Source organism: Bicyclus anynana, chromosome 15 (genome assembly GCF_947172395.1).
Source record: "Bicyclus anynana chromosome 15, ilBicAnyn1.1, whole genome shotgun sequence".
NCBI lineage: Eukaryota > Metazoa > Arthropoda > Insecta > Lepidoptera > Nymphalidae > Bicyclus > Bicyclus anynana.
Window position 1 is genome coordinate 1,659,662 of NC_069097.1, and position 20,171 is coordinate 1,679,832.

At 34.7% G+C, this 20,171-nt stretch overlaps 2 protein-coding genes across 4 annotated transcripts in view; one reads left to right on the top strand and one right to left on the bottom strand.

Annotated features, from left to right (window-relative positions):
* LOC112049702 (pre-mRNA-splicing factor ATP-dependent RNA helicase PRP16) overlaps positions 1-20,171 on the top strand; it is a 95,839-nt gene that overhangs the window by 4,595 nt on the left and 71,073 nt on the right. The window contains exons 3-11 of one of the 2 annotated variants that reach the window (XM_024087704.2): positions 401-604; positions 865-959; positions 2,707-2,909; positions 3,682-3,780; positions 4,337-4,466; positions 4,746-4,838; positions 5,673-5,810; positions 6,921-7,073; positions 7,650-7,843. In XM_024087704.2, coding sequence (XP_023943472.1) covers positions 401-604; positions 865-959; positions 2,707-2,909; positions 3,682-3,780; positions 4,337-4,466; positions 4,746-4,838; positions 5,673-5,810; positions 6,921-7,073; positions 7,650-7,843 — 1,309 coding nt within the window. The other variant, XM_024087705.2, reaches the window with a different exon arrangement.
* LOC112049703 (uncharacterized) lies at positions 9,400-18,748 on the bottom strand. Of its 2 annotated transcripts, XR_002887104.2 has the most exons (5): positions 18,229-18,748; positions 17,364-17,539; positions 16,615-16,722; positions 15,580-15,675; positions 9,400-10,896 (listed from the first exon to the last, which is right to left on the bottom strand). XR_002887104.2 is itself a non-coding variant. In XM_024087706.2 (4 exons), exons 1-4 carry the CDS (start codon positions 18,563-18,565, stop codon positions 10,801-10,803), a joined length of 717 nt encoding a protein of 238 aa, XP_023943474.1. In that variant the 5' UTR covers positions 18,566-18,748; the 3' UTR covers positions 9,400-10,800. The 2 variants fall into 2 exon arrangements, 1 of the variants encoding a protein (XP_023943474.1); XM_024087706.2 differs by lacking the exon at positions 15,580-15,675.

Sequence of the window (20,171 nt, forward strand, 5' to 3'; positions counted from 1 at the left end):
TGCCCCCTTTTTATTTTAACGGCTATAGCACAAGACTAACAGGTAATGAATAGGATTATTATAGTCGAGGCAAGCTTATTTATATATATATAAATGAATTGCTGTCTTGCTAAAACTCGAGAATGGATGAACAGATTTATCTTATCTTGGTCTTGAAATGTTCGTGGAGGTATTAAAAAGTTCAAAAGTTAAAGAGAAAAATTAAAATAATTTCTGGGAAAACCATACAATCCATTTCTATTTCCCATACAAACATTTAAGAATCAAGGGGTAGGGGTAGGGTAGGAGTAGGGTAGTGTAGGGTAAGGATATGGAAGAAGTGCACATAAGTCAAAGCGAAGCTTGACCAGATATGCTAGTCTACTATAAAAAAAAATAATAATTTACAATCTTCTTGTAGCATTAAAGCTCTCAAGCCAACAGACAAGACAGCTTGGGACGACGACGATGATGATCCAAAAGCAGTCAGGAAGTCAAGTTGGGATTTCCCTACTCCCTTACCCAAGGATGACAGACCTGACAGGTCGAGTCGAAGTGAACGACGTCCTATGAAGGACTATAAAGGCAGGCCTTATGACGATACACCCAGAGCCACACCTCATAAGTAAGTACATTGTGTAGATTACTTTTTCTACAACAAATTAAAAATAAGAGTATAAATCGCTAGTCATTTCACTCCTATTAATAATTTTAATTAACTTGTTATTAAGTTAATGCAAATAAATTTGATTATTAAGCTTAGAACAAAACATGATTTAAATTTAATATGTTCTAAAATGGGAACAACAACAACTTGTGGCCCTTTTGCTTTGACTATCAATTATTATTACTATAAAACTTAACACAAAAAATGTTATTTTTTAGGTGGGTAAGCTCTCGACGTGGTGTGGATATAGAAGATCCCGATTGGCAAGAGGCTGAAAAGAAATTGGACAGAGCTTGGTATAATATGGGTGAAGGTGAGAACACATCATAATAATAATTTTATTTATTTATTTATTTATTCATCAGAAAGCAGGTTTACAAAGATTACTTAAATATAATAAGACCCTGATACTCTCTACCATAATAATTTGGCGTATGAAAAATTTAAATAGACTGTATAATCCTAATTGAAAAGCAAACAAATAAAAAAGAAAACATATGTAATAGCTTATACAATTTAACATTTTAAGATTTAATGATTATGACAAATGTAACTCAAAACTACTGTGACAGATAAAATAAAATAATAGTCATAATATATGTCAAAATTATTAAACCATGTTAAATTTAGTGCAAAGTCAAGTAATTATTACCAGTTCAATGTTAAAATGTCAATTAAAATTATGTCAAACACACATGTCAATTAAAATTGTCAAAATATTTATCATACGTCAAAAAAAAAGAAGAATATCATTAAAATTTGTAATTTAAATACTCATTTAAGTTATAGAAACATTTATCCATCAGCATTTTAGAAACCTTACTCTTAAAACTATTTACATTGTCAATCTTATAGATATCTGGTAGTTTATTATATATTGAAATTGCACTACAATGTACACTCTTAGCGAACATGTCAAGCCTTTTTGGTGGCATTATTAGCTTATCTTTTCTTCAAACTACTACTTATATACTTACTTACTATACAAACAAGGCAGAGGGAGAACATTAAACCTTTTAAACAAAGGTCTACATGAGTCAAGCGTGTGCAAGCCACATAAGGCCCTCAAACAAGCCTTTTGCTTAACGAACACAGTGTTTATAAGTACGGAGTTTCCCCATAAGATGCCAATGCCATATATTTTGCCAATGCAAAGATACCCCTTGTAGCTTTCCTACTTGTAATATAGTATCTTTACTAAAGACTGTGGTTATCTGTGGCACTGAATAATTAAAATATTGGAACAGCCTGACAAATCTCATAAGTCTTGCTTTGTATCTTAAGTGCATTCTAAGTATTAAATGAAATTCAATTAACAATATTAATAACAATATGTGACAAAAACATGTTTAAACGATTATTCAGGAGTGTAGTCCTGAATAATTCTATACCTATTTCCCATTTACTTAGTAAACAGTTGATTCCACAAGCTAAGAATCTTGTAGGCAATCCACGATATTTGCCAACCAGTATGTATGTAAATCTTATTAATTTGAAAATCTTGAAATCTGATGGCCGACCTTTTCCTGGCTTATCCTCCACGCTATCACCTGATTTAATACAGGTAAACCACGCCATACACTGACATGCTGATTGTTCCTTTGCCAAAAAGTTTCTTGGGATTGTGTAATTACTTTGTTGCTCTCCAGCTGCTTTTACATGTCTTTTATTCTAAGTGGTAATGTATAATATCGCAAATATGACTGATTTTCGACACACACTTTTCCTAAACAATAAATAAGATTTTTTAAAACAAAAATAATAAAAAAAATGTTAAAACCATTGTGTGTGTAACGAAAAGGAACATCAACACAGCAGAAATGCATTATTAAATTATTTAGTAATACAGAGAGAGAAATATGATATTGAAAACCATATATCCAAACATCTTTGCTTAGCAACAACTTATAGGCAGATATGATATGTATAATGTATTCCAAGGTTAGTCTCTAGAGTTTAACCCCAACATACAACAGAGCGACACACAAAACATTGTACAAAAATACAGACAAAAACATTGTAAAACCACGCATGATTTTACAATTAACCGATGTTCACAGGTGAAACTGACGAATCGGATCCCTTCGCTGGCACAAGCGCGGAGTACGTGGCGAAGAAGGAGGAGCAGATAGAGAAGAGACGCAACCGCAAGGTGTCCGCCGCGCGCCAGCAGATCGACAAAGACAACGAGCTCTGGGAGCGGAACAGGATGTTGACCAGCGGCGTCGTGCACGCTATCAACGTCAACAATGATTTGGACGAGGTACGTACTAAGTGGAATTCAAAGACGTTGTAGGGGCACCCCCAGGGGATCATTCAGCCGCTGAGTGTCGAATTTAACCTCTATTTGTTTGAGAATTTGACACTCAGCGGGGGGTGCCCCTACAACATTATAAATTCCACTGTAAGAGCAGATGGATAACATATGTGACCGTGACCAGACCGCAAGGGGACTGGAACAGGATGCTGACCAGTATGCCAAGCGACATCTATCGTACAGAGAAATAAGCAAAATGTCATCCAATGGCGGCGGAGTATTCCCAGCCCCATCTCTTTCGTTCCAACGCAACGATAGAGGCGATATTTCTGGTTGTGCTACTACATTAGTTGACATTTGTCCATTTCTTCGTGTTCGTTTCTACGAGATATCAGGTGAAGACAAAAAGACATATTATTGACCAATTGTGGCGAATCGAAAACATTGCTCTCTTTTAAATCCCAACGATAGAGTACGATATTTACGATATCCTTAACATTGACAATAATAAACCGTTAGAGAGTTCGTTATTATTCCAAGTCCACCAACCCGCGTTCGATCATAGTAGGTCTTGGACCTAATAAGCTCCAAGCCTTCTCTCATTTGTAAAGAAAATTTGGCCTTGGAATAATGGTTGGTTGAAAATCAGCTGATGATAGACTTCAATAAGAGTGTAAGCAAATTATTTTACATAAGTTCTTGCTTTTGACATTTTCGTTGTAAGTTTGCTTCCATATTTTTGGTAAGAGGTATGAGCAGTGTTTCACTCTTTTCACAGGAAAGCGTGGATCGCGTACATCTACTAATTCACAACATCGTGCCGCCGTTCCTCGATGGAAGGATTGTCTTCACTAAACAACCCGAGCCTGTTATACCGGTAGGATTTATATTCTACAGAATAATATTTTATTATTTGTCATAAATATTTGCTAATACAATTAGGTTGTTACACCCATTTTTTAAAGGTATCTCAAGTTCTATCAATTTGATCCTGAGGTTAATACACAAACTAACTACAAAACTTGTTAAGAAAAGCTTTGCTCAAAACAACTCAACTCAATGCAATTGATAAATACTATTAAAATAATTTAAGTCTCAAATGTGGTGGTTTTTGTGTTATTTTTTGTTAAAAAATTATATAAAATATGATAAATAGAGCTAATTTTAATAAAATAAAGACAAGGAAGTCTTGATTAATTGTGTCAATTTTAAATTCACTTAACAAAAGATAAATAACACAAGGCTTTAAAAAAAGTAAAAAGTTCAATTAGATATGATTTACAGCATTACAAGCTATCGATAAAACAATTAGAGGTAGATTAGAGGTAGGGTGGGAGTAGGGTAAGGTAGAGGTCTGTAGAGGTAGATGAAGTCTAAAATAATAGTAAATATTTACACTTACTTACAAACTAACGTTTTTCATTTACACACAGGTAAAAGATCCCACTTCTGATATGGCGTTGAACGCTCGAAAAGGATCCGCCCTAGTCAAAGCGTTCAGAGAGCAGAAGGAAAGAAGGAAAGCTCAGAAGAAACATTGGAAGTTAGAAGGCACTAAAATAGGTATGACAGGAATTCTTTTATTACTTTCTTATCCCGCTGGCAATGTTGCTTAATAACCTCGTAAAATCTACTAGTGAAAGTCCTATTTAAATTGCTTCAGGCATTCCAGAGATTATTATTAGCCCGGAAAACTAGACAGAGAAACGAAAATGTTAATAAACTTTGTTTGTGTTTTAGTATTGTGTAAATAATTATAAGCACTTGAGAAAACATAGTTATTTTGAAATTACAGACAAATCAATTGTATTTGTTATTAATGTATTGATTCGTGTTTTCAAGGTAACATAATGGGTATCCAGAAACAAGAAGAAGAAATGGAAGAAGGACCAACAAAAGAAGCCTACAAATATGCTGAGCACTTGGATAAGAAAGGTGAGCCTGCTCGGTCATGTCTACCATGAATGTTTAATGTGTATGTGTAGGTCCCGTTTCACCTGCAGAGTTTCCATTTCTGTGGGAACAAGGGGATATAGGCTAAGCCACTCACAAATAAAATAACTTTCTATTGGTAAAAGAATTTTCGAAATCGGTTGAGTAGATCCAGAGATTACCCTCTACAACGCCTTACAAATGATTTTCTATTGGTAAAAGAATTTTCGAAATTGGTTAAGTAGATCCAGAGATTACCCTCTACACCACCTTACAAATAACTTTCTATTGGTAAACGAATTTTCGAAATCGGTTGAGTAGATCCAGAATTACCCTCTACAACTTCTTACAAATACCTTTCTATTGGTAAAAGAATTTTCGAAATCGGTTGAGTAGATCCAGAGATTACCCTCTACAACGCCTTACAAATAGCTTTCAATTGGTAAAATCATTTTAGAAATCGATTGTGTAGATCCAGAGATTACCCTCTACAACGCCTTACAAATAACTTTCTATTGCTAAAAGAATTTTCGAAATCGGTTTAGTAGATCCATACCTCTATAATATTACTTAAGTTAATTAAATTCACAAAAATTGCTCTTCTTTTTCTTAACCCAAAATATAATACACGCGAAAATATTCTGTTTTAATGTACAACATTATTCTCGAAATCTTTTACCCTTTCTGAGCTTGTTCCAGACAATCTTTTAGACTTTTGCTATGTGATCAGCACAAGTAGTACTTTGTAAACCTGTGGTTTTACAGGCATTTTAATTTAATCAATTTGTAAAATCAGTAAAACTAAAGTACAGTTTGCAAATGATTTTACTATTTCAGAGGCTCAAGAACCAGAGTCAAAGTCAGATTTTGTGAAAAAGAAGTCAATATCGGAACAACGACAGTTTCTGCCAGTGTTCGCTGTACGAGAGGAGCTGATGCAAGTTATCAGGGAGAATAACGTTATCATTATTGTTGGTAAGTGTTCAGTATATTTTAACTGTCTAGTGGTCCAGTGGTAAGGCTGTATCATCGTTTCGGATCATTAAGTCCTGGCTTCGAATCCGGGGTTAGATTTAAAAATATTGAACCTTTTCTTGTTTCCAAGACATTCTTAGTATAAAGTTTTCCCCTGACTTGAGAATTCGATAGCGTTGATTGACCCCCGTGCCTTGATCAATGTTGTTAACATCTGAAAGTGGTTGTTAAAAAATACAAATGGTATGGTATATGGATCCGTCAACCCGAATTAGAGCAATGATGTGGGTCTAATCTCAAATTTATTACATGAGGACTAGTACCGCACCCAAATACACTAGAGGTAAAAAATATGATTATCTTGTTCTAGAAAATGTTGACCATTTTGAACTACACAAGAAGGTATTTTCACGGAGCCGACGAACACGATTATAACTATAAAATATCGATTCTATCTAATCGCTAGTTTTTACAATCGCATTAGATCGTTGATCATATACTTTGACAGAAAAGTAACGTCTAGCAAGGCAGGTACTTATGTAATTAGTCCGTGGGGTCTAATCCCCATATTTCTTTTCCTATCTAAAAGGAGACAGCCTTGTAGTAGGCTATTAAAAACTAAACAAAATATTGAATCAGGCAGTAATTTGAGACATTACTAGTTAAAAAAAACTAGCGTTTACAATAAAAAATGTAGATCTTAAAAGTGAATTAATTATGTAAACTCAACAACTCAAGGTTAAAATTAGACTCTCCACCATATGCCTCAAGCGTATTTTAGAGTACTTCGGACACATTGCCAGGAAAGACGGAGATAATCTGGAAAAATTAGTAATTACTGGCAAGGTGGAAGGAAAAAGATCGCGGGGGCGCAGCCCGATGCGTTGGTCCGACCAGGTCCGCACTACACTCGAGTCCACAGTTTACGATGCTCTTCACGTAGCCGGAGATAGGAAAGAATGGCATACCATCCTAAAGACAAGGATTAGAGATGGAGGTGGTCACGACCCTCACACATGAGGAATACGACTCACGGAGGAGGAATTATGTAAATGTTATTCAATCAATCGACGTAGCTTTTCGTTATTCCAATTTCGTTTTGAATTCCAGGTGAAACGGGTAGCGGCAAAACAACCCAACTGACCCAGTATCTTCACGAGGAGGGTTACAGCAGACTCGGCATGATCGGCTGCACCCAGCCCCGGCGTGTGGCCGCCATGTCTGTCGCCAAGCGAGTCTCCGACGAAATGGGGGTTAAATTGGGTGAGTAAATACATAACTTTACTTTCAAATATTTATACGTCTTTGTGGTACTAAAATTGTCACTTTCGCATGAGAATCTACTTTATTCTTTGATTTCCTCTCTGACCCTTTCGACCCTCGCTATTCCCCCGATGTTTCTCAGTCAGGACTTCTTTGTATGACCAAGGACAACTTTAAACATCAAGATGAGTACGAGTTCGATTCCCGTACCGCGTGCGATAAGTATCTTTTCTCATCATAAAGATCTGAAGTTCGCACGGAAGCGCGAACTAACCAGAAGGTTGACTCGTCGTATATACTAAGGGCTTTGTAATTCCAGTTATGACCAAATATGTTTGAATGTCCACATTTTGAATGCTTATGAATGTTTCCTGATATCCTCTCTTTTATTGTCAAAGTTTTATATTCCATAAAGTATGTGTCAATACATGAGAATTATATCTGATATTAATTTTTATGAAGAGCTTTTCTCATTAAAGTTAGTTTTTTAATCCGGTAGTAAAACACTAAAAATTTAATTAAAATATGCAAAACAGAGCCATTTCGAAGTTTATACTAAAGATATTACTATTCCAGGTGAAGACGTAGGATACGCGATCCGTTTCGAAGACTGCACGTCACCGCGAACAGTGATCAAGTACATGACGGACGGTATCTTACTCCGAGAAGGACTACGGGAGCCCGACCTGGACCAGTACTGCGCAGTGATCATGGACGAGGCCCACGAGCGGTCCCTCTCCACTGACATGCTGTTCGGGCTGCTGAGAGAGGTTAGTGATGACTTATAGCGATACATGACGGACGGTATCTTACTCCGAGAAGGACTGCAGAAGCCTGACCTGGACCAGTACTGTGCAGTAATCATGGACGAGGCCCACGAGCAGTCCCTCTCCACTGACATGCTGTTCGGGCTGCTGAGAGAGGTAAGTGATGACTTATAGCGATACATGACAGACGGTATCTTACTCCGAGAAGAACTGCAGGAGCTTGACCTGGACCAGTACTGCACAGTGATCATAGACGAGGACGAGGCCCACGAGGGGTCCCTCTCCACTGACATGCTGTTCGGGCTCCTGAGAGAGGTTAGTGATGACTTATAGCGATACATGACGGACGGTATCTTACTGCAAGAAGAACTGTAGGAGCCTGACCTGGACTTGGATGGAATATTGAACTTTTATGGATAGATACGTGTTTGCGCTCCTTTTCGCAAAATAAATGACGGGTAATTTCCTGTCGTCGCAAGCAAATCTATATTCATCTCTTTCAATGTTATAAAATGTATGACATATAATCCATTTTCTTTCTCTTTCATCTGATATGTAAGCCTATACACGTTTCCACATAGATAGCAATCTCTATCTAATAATCTAATAAATACGGCAAACATACATTTATTAGTAAAATGTTTTAGCGCTTAAGATCTCCATAAAGGACATAAGTGGTTGCTTCTATTGACATGCTGTTCAGGTTGCTAAGAGAGGCAAGTGATGGGGTACATGACGGATGGTATTTCCTTTTGCGAGAATTTCTTTGTGTGAAAATTTTCGAACTTACCTATTAGATACTAACTACTATTTCAGAGTCATTATGGATGAGCCGCATATCGGACGAATAAATGGACTTTTTATCTTATTGTAAAACTCCGCTTGTGCGGTAATAAAGCTATCACTCATATATTAAGTGGCTCATGACCGATTTACGATTCTAATCATTACCAGTTTTACGAATAAAGGAGTGCCCAAGAGGTCAAGATGTGTCTTGTCTTGTCACTGTCTTGCATTTAGGGATTGCTAAGAAAAAATATCCTTACTAATAGCCTTTTTAGATGGTTGGTATTGATCTCAAATCCTTCATGCTAGAAATAATTACAATTATTTACATGATGTGCCTTTATGCATAGCCAAAAATAAATTTTGATTCATCAAATTTTTGAGATACCTACTTACTGAATTTTAGAATATTTTACTTGCATACGTAACCAAGATTTTTCAGCTTGATTGAGAAAGATAATGATAATAGGTGTACAGAAAGAAATAGCGTACATTTCATTTTTTTCAACTAAAGTATGTACTTTTCCAGAAGGAAGAGCTTGGTTTGTCTTTCGAATTTAATTTGGTTCATAAAATCTAGATGAATGCTTAGAAAAGCTCGTAACTGTCAAATTAATGTTATTAATACGCAAGTCTTGATGGATGGATGGATGGATGGATAGAACGGATCTAGATGAAATATGGCACAGAAATAGATACTAGTAGGTCTGAAACTCCGACAGAAATAGGATTTATATTGCAAGGGTCATAGTAATGAAATAAAATAAATCTGCTTCTGTTTAAAACTTTATTTATAAAAAAATGCTTCATAAATAAAACATTAACTTGCTCGATTAACTCTCAAACAGTCTAACGCATTTCGTATAAACATTCTCATTAGATCGTTATACATTATAAATATGAATACTTAACAATACTCATCAATGCGTAACTACGAAAAACCGTGTAACTACAATTTCCATAAATTATAGTTAAGTGTGACTAAAAGCTTCTTACTATTAAACATTTATGTATATTCAGAAAAAAACATGAAATGTAGTAGTAGTACCGCCTGTCCAAAAAGATTCAGAATGAGTAAAACCATAGACAGAAGGAAACGTATTTTTATCTGTAGACAACTATCCACAGATAAATTATATCAATTGAAAGGTTAAGTACAAAATGCCAACTGTAAATTTATTTAGAAGTATAGTAAATGTTTTATATTTATTTAAATGGAATAAATGTTAAAAGTGTTTTTTTTTTAAATTTTTCTACACTTTATTATTTTTTGCTTAGCATTTATCAGAAGCATAATGAGCGTTCACAGGTTTTTCGTAGTTTCAATTAAATAACGATTTCAAAAATCAAAAACAGTCTTATTAAATCAAAAATTCTTAATTCTTAATATACAATAAACAACAAAAACTCTTCGTACAATTATCCTCACACACGTAAACAATACGGCGGATAATACAATTTTATTAAACATATTGTACATTAGTTAATTTATTAATATTACGCGGGGCGCGTCTTTTCTTATTTCAGGAATGTTACTTTTACTTCAAATTAAACCAAATTCTAAAGAAAATTAAAGCTTTTTTTAATCCCTCACATTATAAACATTTTTGGACTTAGAATGCCAGAGAGTAGGGAAATTTTATTATTTCAATAATAGAACCAAAGAAAAATAAATAAAATTGTTACCCCATAACTCACAAAACAATTCATTTACAAAAGTATCCCTTAAATATTCACAATGCAATAATATTTTCAAATTTTATCAACCATTCATAAATAACATGTTAGACGGACCTCATCCTTAAATATAATGCGAGAGATTCCGTTATTTGTATTCTTTTTACTTTAGTACATTTCCCTTACCCGAGCTACCATAGACAAAAATTTAATATTCTAACATATTTATACTGAGAATCTCTTTATAACCACAGACTAAAGAACTAAGAACCAACCAGTTCTATATTTAAATAACCTCGCACATTAATATTTCAGAGGATCCAGTCTTTATTTTCTTTAGTCTGTGTTTTTATTCTAGTTATATTTTTTTTAATTTACGAAAATGGAATGATAGAGAACCTGCGGTTCGAAATTCAAACGAAGTCTATGTTCCCGGGCGTGGGTTGCCAGAAGCAAGCATAACATGTGCCGGCGCTGCTGTGGCCGGCCTGCAATACTCAGACGGATTTAGCCTTGGCGCGGCCATTGGTTTGACTTACGAGCATGACGCCCATACTCATGCCAATGTTGCCCCACTTTAGCGACTCGCTTATCTGCAACAAAGAAAATTATGGAGGATTATTTAGTGTAATTTATTAGGTCAAAATCCTACTTTTTTTTTCAAGCTGTTGTCTATGGCATTGGCAAAGATAGATCGGCATACAGCCGCATAATGAATTTTTTTTATTTGTGTATGTAATATTTTGCTAACTTACTTAATAAAAAAAATTATTAATGCTATTTTTTACTTTTAATTAGAATTTTTGATTATTTTGACTAAAACTATTGTTGAAAAAATTGTAAGCAATATCAGAATTTCATGAAAATAATTAAAAATTCAAAGTACGATTTGAAATAACTAGCTATCGCTTTGAAATAAACTATTATTGATGTATTATTTTTGAGACTGATTTAAAACACAGCAAAAAATGTTAATAAAAATGAGTCACAAGTATCTTTTACACACAGTTAGTGAGTGATAAAATAAAACAGTTGACACGTGGCGCGACCTCAAGCGCAATTAACCTAAATTATTAATGATCTATATTAGTCTATGGTCATCTTACTCAAGTTACATTTGCAAGCAACCTTGCCACAGATAAGATTTCATTGAAATTAATTTGTTACTCATGTATACGGTAAACATGGATATTTGATGACGGTATGCGCGGTGGATTTACAAGACGGTCCTGGATTCGATTCCCCGGCTGGGCTAATTGAGGTTTTCTTGATTGGCCCAGGCCTGGCTGCAACCTTACCGGCAAAGACATACCAAGCGATTTAGCGTTCCCAAACTATGTTGTGTAGAAATCGAAAGGGGTGTGGATTTTCATCCTGCTCCTACCAAGTTAGCACGCTTCCATCTTAGATTACACCATCACTTACCATCAGGTCAGTGTTACTAACTTGTAAAGAATAAAAAAATATATACTAGACTACTGAAAATAGGGATATTCTAAAAAGATTTAAATATTAAACAATCATCATCATCACATCAGCATATGCCCACTGCAGGACATAGGACTTTTGTAGGGAATTCCAAACATCACGATCCTGAGCCGCCTGCTTCCAGTGACTATCGACTTCGCTAAACAATAAACCTACCTAATTAATAATGAATGCTAACAATGTTCAATATTTATCGAAATTGAACTCTAAATTTAATATTAACGCTTGAGTATCTATATAACTGTCGAAATGTATCAATTTTCTAATATAAATAAATAATATATGAATTGAAAAATATACAGGTTTACATACTTTCATGACTAATAAGTAAATGACGGCATAATTTTATGTTAGGAGTGTAAGTATACTATTTTACAAATAAAGATAATGTATCTATAGTTTTTCTTTTGAAAATTCTCAAAGTATTCTAAATAGTATAGAGTCTAAGAATCGGCTACTCCACCTACTGAGAAGTATCGGATGGTCTAAGCACATGTTTTCTTTCTTACTTTATGTCAAATGACGAAGATAAAATTTGTGAAGAAGTTGGCCGATATACTTATCAAAAGGCGTTCATGCCAACAGGTTTTCATGATACGAGCACGTTCTATGGAGTTTACTTCCCTATTAAAATCATATAGATTTAATGTTATTACAGCTGTTGAAGTCTAGTATTTATTCAGTTTTATTTCATTTGATTAACTTTCAAATCATCCCGCTGTTACCACTGGCAACAATCGTTAATTGTATTAATGTCTTGTTATTCGGCATATGAACTCATTGTGTAAATATAGGACTCGGCAGTTGTTTGTATCCTCTTTGACTTTCGTGTACGCGATAAGAAGTCTGTTATCTATGCCTCTGGAAATTTTGGCTCAGCAAATGTTTGTTGATGAATACTTTGTAATATTTTGATGACCTATCTTCGACTTTTGTGTATAGAATCAACACATAGAATGGTTTTTGAACCTTCCAATCGTTGGGTTTATTTAGGAATTTATGTTTTATTAATTGGCTTTAACGAGCATGAATGATTGTTGTCACTACTCTATACGCAAATAAAATCAAAGACATTCGTAGAATCTCTTGCAATGCTCAGGATTCTGTTTCATTCACTTGCTCGGTAGCTTGCAGCTAAAAAACAACTATTTTCAAAAGTCAATGAGTTTTGACGTAAGGAACAATTTCTCCTAGAAACAGCTAAAACCAGACTGACAAAGTCGCGGGCATAATTTGCTTTTCCATAAGAGGTATGTTTAAAACACAAACGAATACTCGAAGAATGCACAACAATTAGAAACTTATTCGGTATTGAACAATACGTAATGTAAAACTAAATTTGTCATAGTGGAATTTGCACATATACAATTATACATATATTTGCACATTGTCTATTAAAGGCATAATTATTTGTCTTGTTAAAAGTATCTCGAAGCTGAACTGCACATAAATTATGTATTTATGAGCGAACTCATGAATAGTAAATTATTCTAAGCGCAATCCTGATAAAATAGCTAAACAAAATTCTATAAATATATAACATGACTTCGTCTGCGTTAATTTCAGTTTTTCAAATCCCCAGGGAACCATGGAATTCTCTGGGATTACCTATTTGTTTCTCGATAACCTCCTATATCTTCCAGTGAGAATGCTCATTGGTGCTAAATTTAGACAAAACTTTGTTTGTGTATCATGTAAACCGCATAAGCACATAAAAGCACTTGAGAAAACTATTTTGAAATCACAGACACTTCAATTTTATTTATATATATTCAATAATAATTAATCGATCATATCTGTTAGTTGATATGCTTAAATTACATACAGCTGAAGGTGTGAAAGACTAATATTGTGTCAATAACCTCTGTCAATGTGTATTAATATGTGGTAGAACGTTGCCAACTTTAGAAAAAAATATTGAAGTTTCTAAACATTTAAACATTTTTTTAATATCCTGTGCCGTCGAATGTATGTCAATATCTGCATCAATTTGAAAATTTAAATTACTTCAGATGAATATGGATAATAAACGTAATAAACAAGTAGATTTAGTCTCTTATTTATATCTCTATATAGTATAGAATATTTTTTAATTAATTACTTCTTATAATCAAATTTATTTTGAATTTAAATGCATCAAATTTAAAAAAAATTATGCGAATTTAACTTACACAAAGACCGCTACATACGTCGATGTTTTTTTTTTATTATTCCGAAAGTAGTTATGAACGGACCAGTCTTTCTGGTCGTCCCACACATATAAACGACAGTCATACCTGTATACTCGTAATATCTTGAGTGACTAATAATACAATGTAACTAACAGCCAACTGAAGGGATATTTTCTATGTATAGATGTTTTTTTTATTCTATACAAGTTAGCCCTTTACTACAATCTTACCTGATGGTAAACGATGATGTAATCTAAGATGGAAGCGAGCTAACTTGTTAGGAGTAGAGTGAAAATCCACACTCCTTTCGGTTTCTACACGATACTTTACTATCTACTACAATAGGATGGTTGATGTTAAGTTGAGTATAATAATTATTACATCGGTAACCATTACCTTCAGATCGCAGTTGTTTCACTGCAGATATAAAAGTATCATAAAAAATTCTATTAATCCCTAGAAATATTAAAAAAAACCTACATTATTTGTATATAAATTAGTTGCTTTAATCTCGGAACGATCTTAAATATAATAATTTATTTGTGGTTGAAAAATAAAAAAAAATACGGAAAACTAATTTTTAGCTATATATCTTTAGTCAATAGTCACTACACAACACTAGCTAGCTTTTGAGCAGGCAAGGCCTGAAATTGGTTAGACCCGACACGTAACTTTGAATACATCAATGCCAAAGTGGCTGTTTAATTAAGCTATCATAGTTATGTGGACTTATTTAACAGTGAGAAGCAATAATTGAAAAAAAAACCATTAATTGACAAAAACTATTTGGCTAACATTAGACTTTATACCTACGCGATAATTTGTGTCAAATTTTAACTGTTTATATAAGTAACATAAACAGTCTATGTGCACGAGATTTTATAATACAGTACCTATAGTACCAGTAAATAAAACTGGTTTTGATAAATGCAATCCAGAAAAACACGCAAAAAATGGCATTTACGACAGACCGTTAAATTCCTTGATGATTTCAAATCGAACATAAAAAATAAAATAGTATTAATTATAATTTGCATACTAGTTTTCCTTGCTCGTGTGTATTAGATACAACTTAACCGGACTTATACAAGAAAAAGTGGTTTCCCACGATATATTATGATTCAAGATTTTCTAAAATAATATTAAATTATATATTTTGCGTAAAATTGCTACTGATTTCTAACTCACATCTTAACGTTGCGTTTTTTGAATAAGTTCAAAAATAGCCGGCCCTATTCCTACGGCTAGCTTGATTTTTACTATACAGATATTATGCCACAAAGCCTTTTAAACTGATACAATAAAGTTCCGTCGACACCTCATCGTCACCATCTAATGAGCAGTGAAACTAGAGCTAGTCTTAAAAATAGAGATTAACGCTAAATTTAAAATTCTACGCTAAAAATAAATAAAAACGCTAAAGGTCTTTACTATAGTAATAACAAAAAATAAGAAGTTCTAAAAGCGTTAACATACTAAAGAAAAAAGTAACACAGCATAAGGATGTATCACACAATAGAACAAGAGTTAATAGTTTACACACAGGGCACATTGAATTCCGGTACATTACCGAATTAACATTATTTTCTTTTTTTTTTTTAATATAAAGAACCTCACCGGTATAGTTATGTCGCCAGCCGTTAGTCCAAATCGCCTCAAAGAAAACCATCAAAAGATGATAATCATAGGTGTTTTCGACGTCGTTAAGCTGATCTGTAACAAAATGGCTACTTTGTGCGTTTCTCGTTTTTTTTTTAATCGTCCCATAAAAAACCCATAAGCCCCATGCTTTTTCGGTGGTGAATCTTCTGATGTGCCCAGTTTTCAATGTCCTCTCAATGGAATTTGTGAAAGCGCTAATGCGACCGTCTATATCGATTGTTCGACATGACAAACAAGCATTGATACTAAGCGAAATTAAATGTTATAGAAATGATGGTTAAAATAAAATTATCTGAATTTAATATTCATACAACTTAAAGAATCGCTTTTTAAATAGATACTACTTCCCACACAAACATTAGAAAAATTGTGACATATTATTCACCTATTTAAAATGAGCCCATTTAATACAAGCGTTTACATAGCTCACCTTATTTCATCTATGTTGTGATGTTAAAAACAAGTCTTTAAGGCGTGTTTCCAAACCCATAAATGATGGTAAAGAAAAAACAAATTGAAAATAACGTTCACATTAAAGCGGATAGTATAATGAAAAAAAAACACAGACAAAAACATTGTAAAGACAAACTCGTAACATGCATTGGAAAAAAAAACAAAATACAGAAGCTCTAGAACCTTGAATAAAATAAAACGACGAGCACAACAAGACAGCCGATCGAACGATAACGGCGTTTGAAAACATAATTATAAAAATAGATATTGTAATACTTTACTTTATTCTAGATAATTCTTACACGTGTTACAGTTTGTTTACATTGAATTTTATTTAAGGCGAAATTAAACGGTTCTTTGTTAAAGATGGTAATAAATTAAAATGCTTAAATGTTTTAATTTATTTTTCCTGCTCCATATTAACAGTTTATTCTTCATGCTTAAACTGAACCGTTTAATTCCATCTTACAGCTCTTGTATTGCTCTAAATGTTTTCCAGTTTTCATATTTACTAACTATCCTGTTATAAAAATTTACCTGTCTCATGCGAGCTTCTTGCGGAGTTTCCCCATATCGGCACCAGTGCACGAAATGCAGTGTATTATGCCAGTTTCTTTCGAATCTGGATTTTGTTGCCATCTCGAGCTGCAATCAGTAGAAGCTCCTTAGTAGGTGTCCCCACTGTTCACTTTCCGAAAAACGAAAGCCCCGTTGAGGCTATCTGAAATGAGAGGTTTCCAATTCTGACGTCTATCCTACATAGGAAATGAAGAATTCAAAGTGGAACAAAAACCTTTTAAGGTCAAGTGGAACAAGATTTAATTGAAAATAGGCCCAAATAAAGAGCTAATTTGTTATGCTAAAGATGTAATGCAATAAGAGAATGTAAAAGACTGCGTCGTTCAAACAAAAATTAAGATGTTATTTTATAAAAAAGAAAGAGATAAATTTTGACAAGTTTTACAAATGTTCACAAAACTATAATATCTATCTGGGTTATGACTTTATTGGCAATCTTTCGCAAAACCGTAATGCATGTAGCGTGTCAAAACATTGTTAGAAGGCCGTGTTATGCAATTGCTATTGAAACATTTGACGTCGATAAATTATACGTACGATTTACTTACAACACTATCTCGTCTACTACGCTCGTAATCTTTAGTTAATTCATTCTTTGCATTACTTCCTGATCAAGATTTAGATAAGGCAATGATTTATCCAACAACTATATCAGGGATATGTGCGAATTGGAAACTTGTGCCTCGTGCTTTGGTTTTTGGATGTACCTTTGCTCTGATGTCCTTTTCGCTGTTAGGGGTTTCCTGCTTGTCGTCTACGTTGTTGATTCGTATGACGGAGTCTTTCTTCCAGAAGGCACTCAAGGTTGTCTTGATGATACGTTTGCGCACACCCTTTTGCTGGACCGTGTACACCTCTATCTGTTCCGGGTTTTTTGTTTTTTCTGCAACGCGAAACACATGTTGTTATGTTCGTTGGAAACACGAATGCAAAACGTATTAGGAAGTCGAATGAACGACGCTCGAGAATTCAGGAAACCATTTATACTAATGCTGTCGCATTCATAAATATTAATTCGTATGAAAACTTTTAGCTATGTCAACACGAAAATACTCGCAGTATTTACTGGGGACTATTTATAGCGAAGAAAGTTGCCTTGTTTTAAACACGGCAAGGCCAAACTATTTATATTTAATTTGCAGATAAGAAGTATCTTAATAACCTAGGCATCTATTTATAGCTCAATCACAATTCATTGCTATGAGCGATGTCTCGTAAGTAGTAACACTTCAATTCAACACGTACAATATGGTTGATTTTGTGGCCAATTTGTTCAAAGTTAACATAGACGTCATAGAGGATATCGCAATTAATTTATTATTCATAAGTACACAGTGACGCGGATGAGCATGCTTTACGGTGTGTTTAATAAATTATTTACAAATCAAATCTTGTCGTTCTCGTTACGATGCCGCACGACCGCTACCAAAGTTATTCACAATCACATTCGCTTCAGTGCTACACCACGCCTCCGTGCGTACTAACGTCATCGACCATCGCCTATTTCTCGATGCAACGAATACGATACCTCAAGGTTATATTTAATTGAAATACCATTCGAGTTTAACATACCTTTACCCTTCTTCCACATGGCAATGGCGTACATATGGTAGTCAGGGGACAACGTCGAGTCCGGCGGCAGGGGGTCCTCCGCCCTAACCTCCAAAACGAATCCGGTCTCGAGGACGGCGCACAAAATATTCTGCTCATCATGCTTAAACCACTTCGACTCCCTCAACTTGTGTATGGCTACAGTGGAGCCGAATCGTGGCTTCTTCGGCGCGAACAAAGCTTGAGCCTGGCTTCCGAAGCGAGACAGCAGCCCCTTCACCGTCGGCGGCGGTGCTAAACTCTTCTCGGGCGGCTTGATCTGCTGGAAACTCCGGCAAGTCACAAACCTGGCTTCCATTGAACTCTGTCTTGAGCACGCGAGAGAATTCACAGCACTTGTTTGAGTTTAGGTTTGTACGGGCTCGGTTTACTCTCACTACCGAGAAATCGTTGCGATCGCACTTTCACAATCGGGGCCCGCGTGGCTTGGCGTCTGTACGAGCACAGAGCTACACGGCGGCTTCGGAGCGTAAGACGCGGCGCGCGTGGTGCACGATGTTTTATACGACCGCGGGGAGGCGCGGGCCGCGGGGGCCGGTGCCCGCTCTGCGCATCCAGTGAGGAGTCACGTACGATATTATTAAACTATCGATAACGTAAGAATTTCAGCCGACCCGGAAAAAATGTAGCGTATTTATTTTCTGTATCGTTGTGATAATAAGTGGATTAATATTTGGTTTTTCTCGTTCTTGAACAGTTTATCTTTCTAATCTCCAGTTTTGTTAGCTTCCTTGTTTAAAGAACGTTTGTTAATGGTTGTAGATTTCATTGTCATTAAGTTTCCAATATTGATTCAATAATGTGACTTCCATTTATGTATGAAATTTCCGTGACTTCCATTTGTTTATGAAATTTCTATTCCTGGATTATACGATTAGCACAATTTATCAGTCTATACTTTGTTTATGTTAATATTTATTTATGTTAATATTGAATACTAATCCGAATTGAAAAATATTATCAATCTATACATATGATTTTAAATTAAACCATCGTTTGTAACTACTGTACATTTTGATTGGCATGAATTTTTCTAACTGCTTCAACTATTGTCTTAGCCACATACTCAAAACCCTGTATTAGGTACTTGGTTAAGTTATTATATTGCCTCACAGTGGATAAACGCAGATTCTAAAAATAATGCTAGTTATCTATGGAAATACATATAGTAGTTTTAGTCACTCTCCAAAGCACGTCCGGTACTGCTAAATTATTACAATCACTCAGCAGATGATTTTCAAAGTTATAGTTACTTACCTTAATAAATTAATAGCACATTAGGATTAAAATCTACGACTCAAGCGTGGAAAAGGCTATAAAAGATGACTAAAAGAAAACAAAAGAAATATAATTTCTCAAGTGCTAGTCGGACTCGCCAACCGAGGTCTCCATACATAGATAAATAGTTCAGGAATCAAGATGCGCAGATTTTGCCGAGCTTTTCCTGAATTTAAGCCCCCTGTTTTGTAGATTTAATGACAAATTTTATAGTTTTGAGATTATTTTCTTGTACTAGTGGTCAATCATATTCCAATATAAGTTTTGATTTCCTTGAGTGTCGAAATATGCGTTTATTGCTGAGTAAAATATATATTTTTACGTACATTTAGAAGTTTTTTTTCCACAACTTCATGTGACCGTAGACCTAAATATACGAGATAAATTTCAACTTGATACCTCCACGTATTCCCGAAATAAAGGGCTTTGGCAAACAGGCAGATATAACAAAGTAATATTTGTTTTTACCTTTTGTTGTACGAAATCCTGAAAAGGCAAGACAATGCCGTGTTTCCTAAATCCAGCCTTATAAGTATCTCTACATGAGTGACGATAACATCGATATCGATATCGATGTAGCGCGCAACAAAGCACCGAGTGACCTCAGCCACAACTCGCAGCGCCGC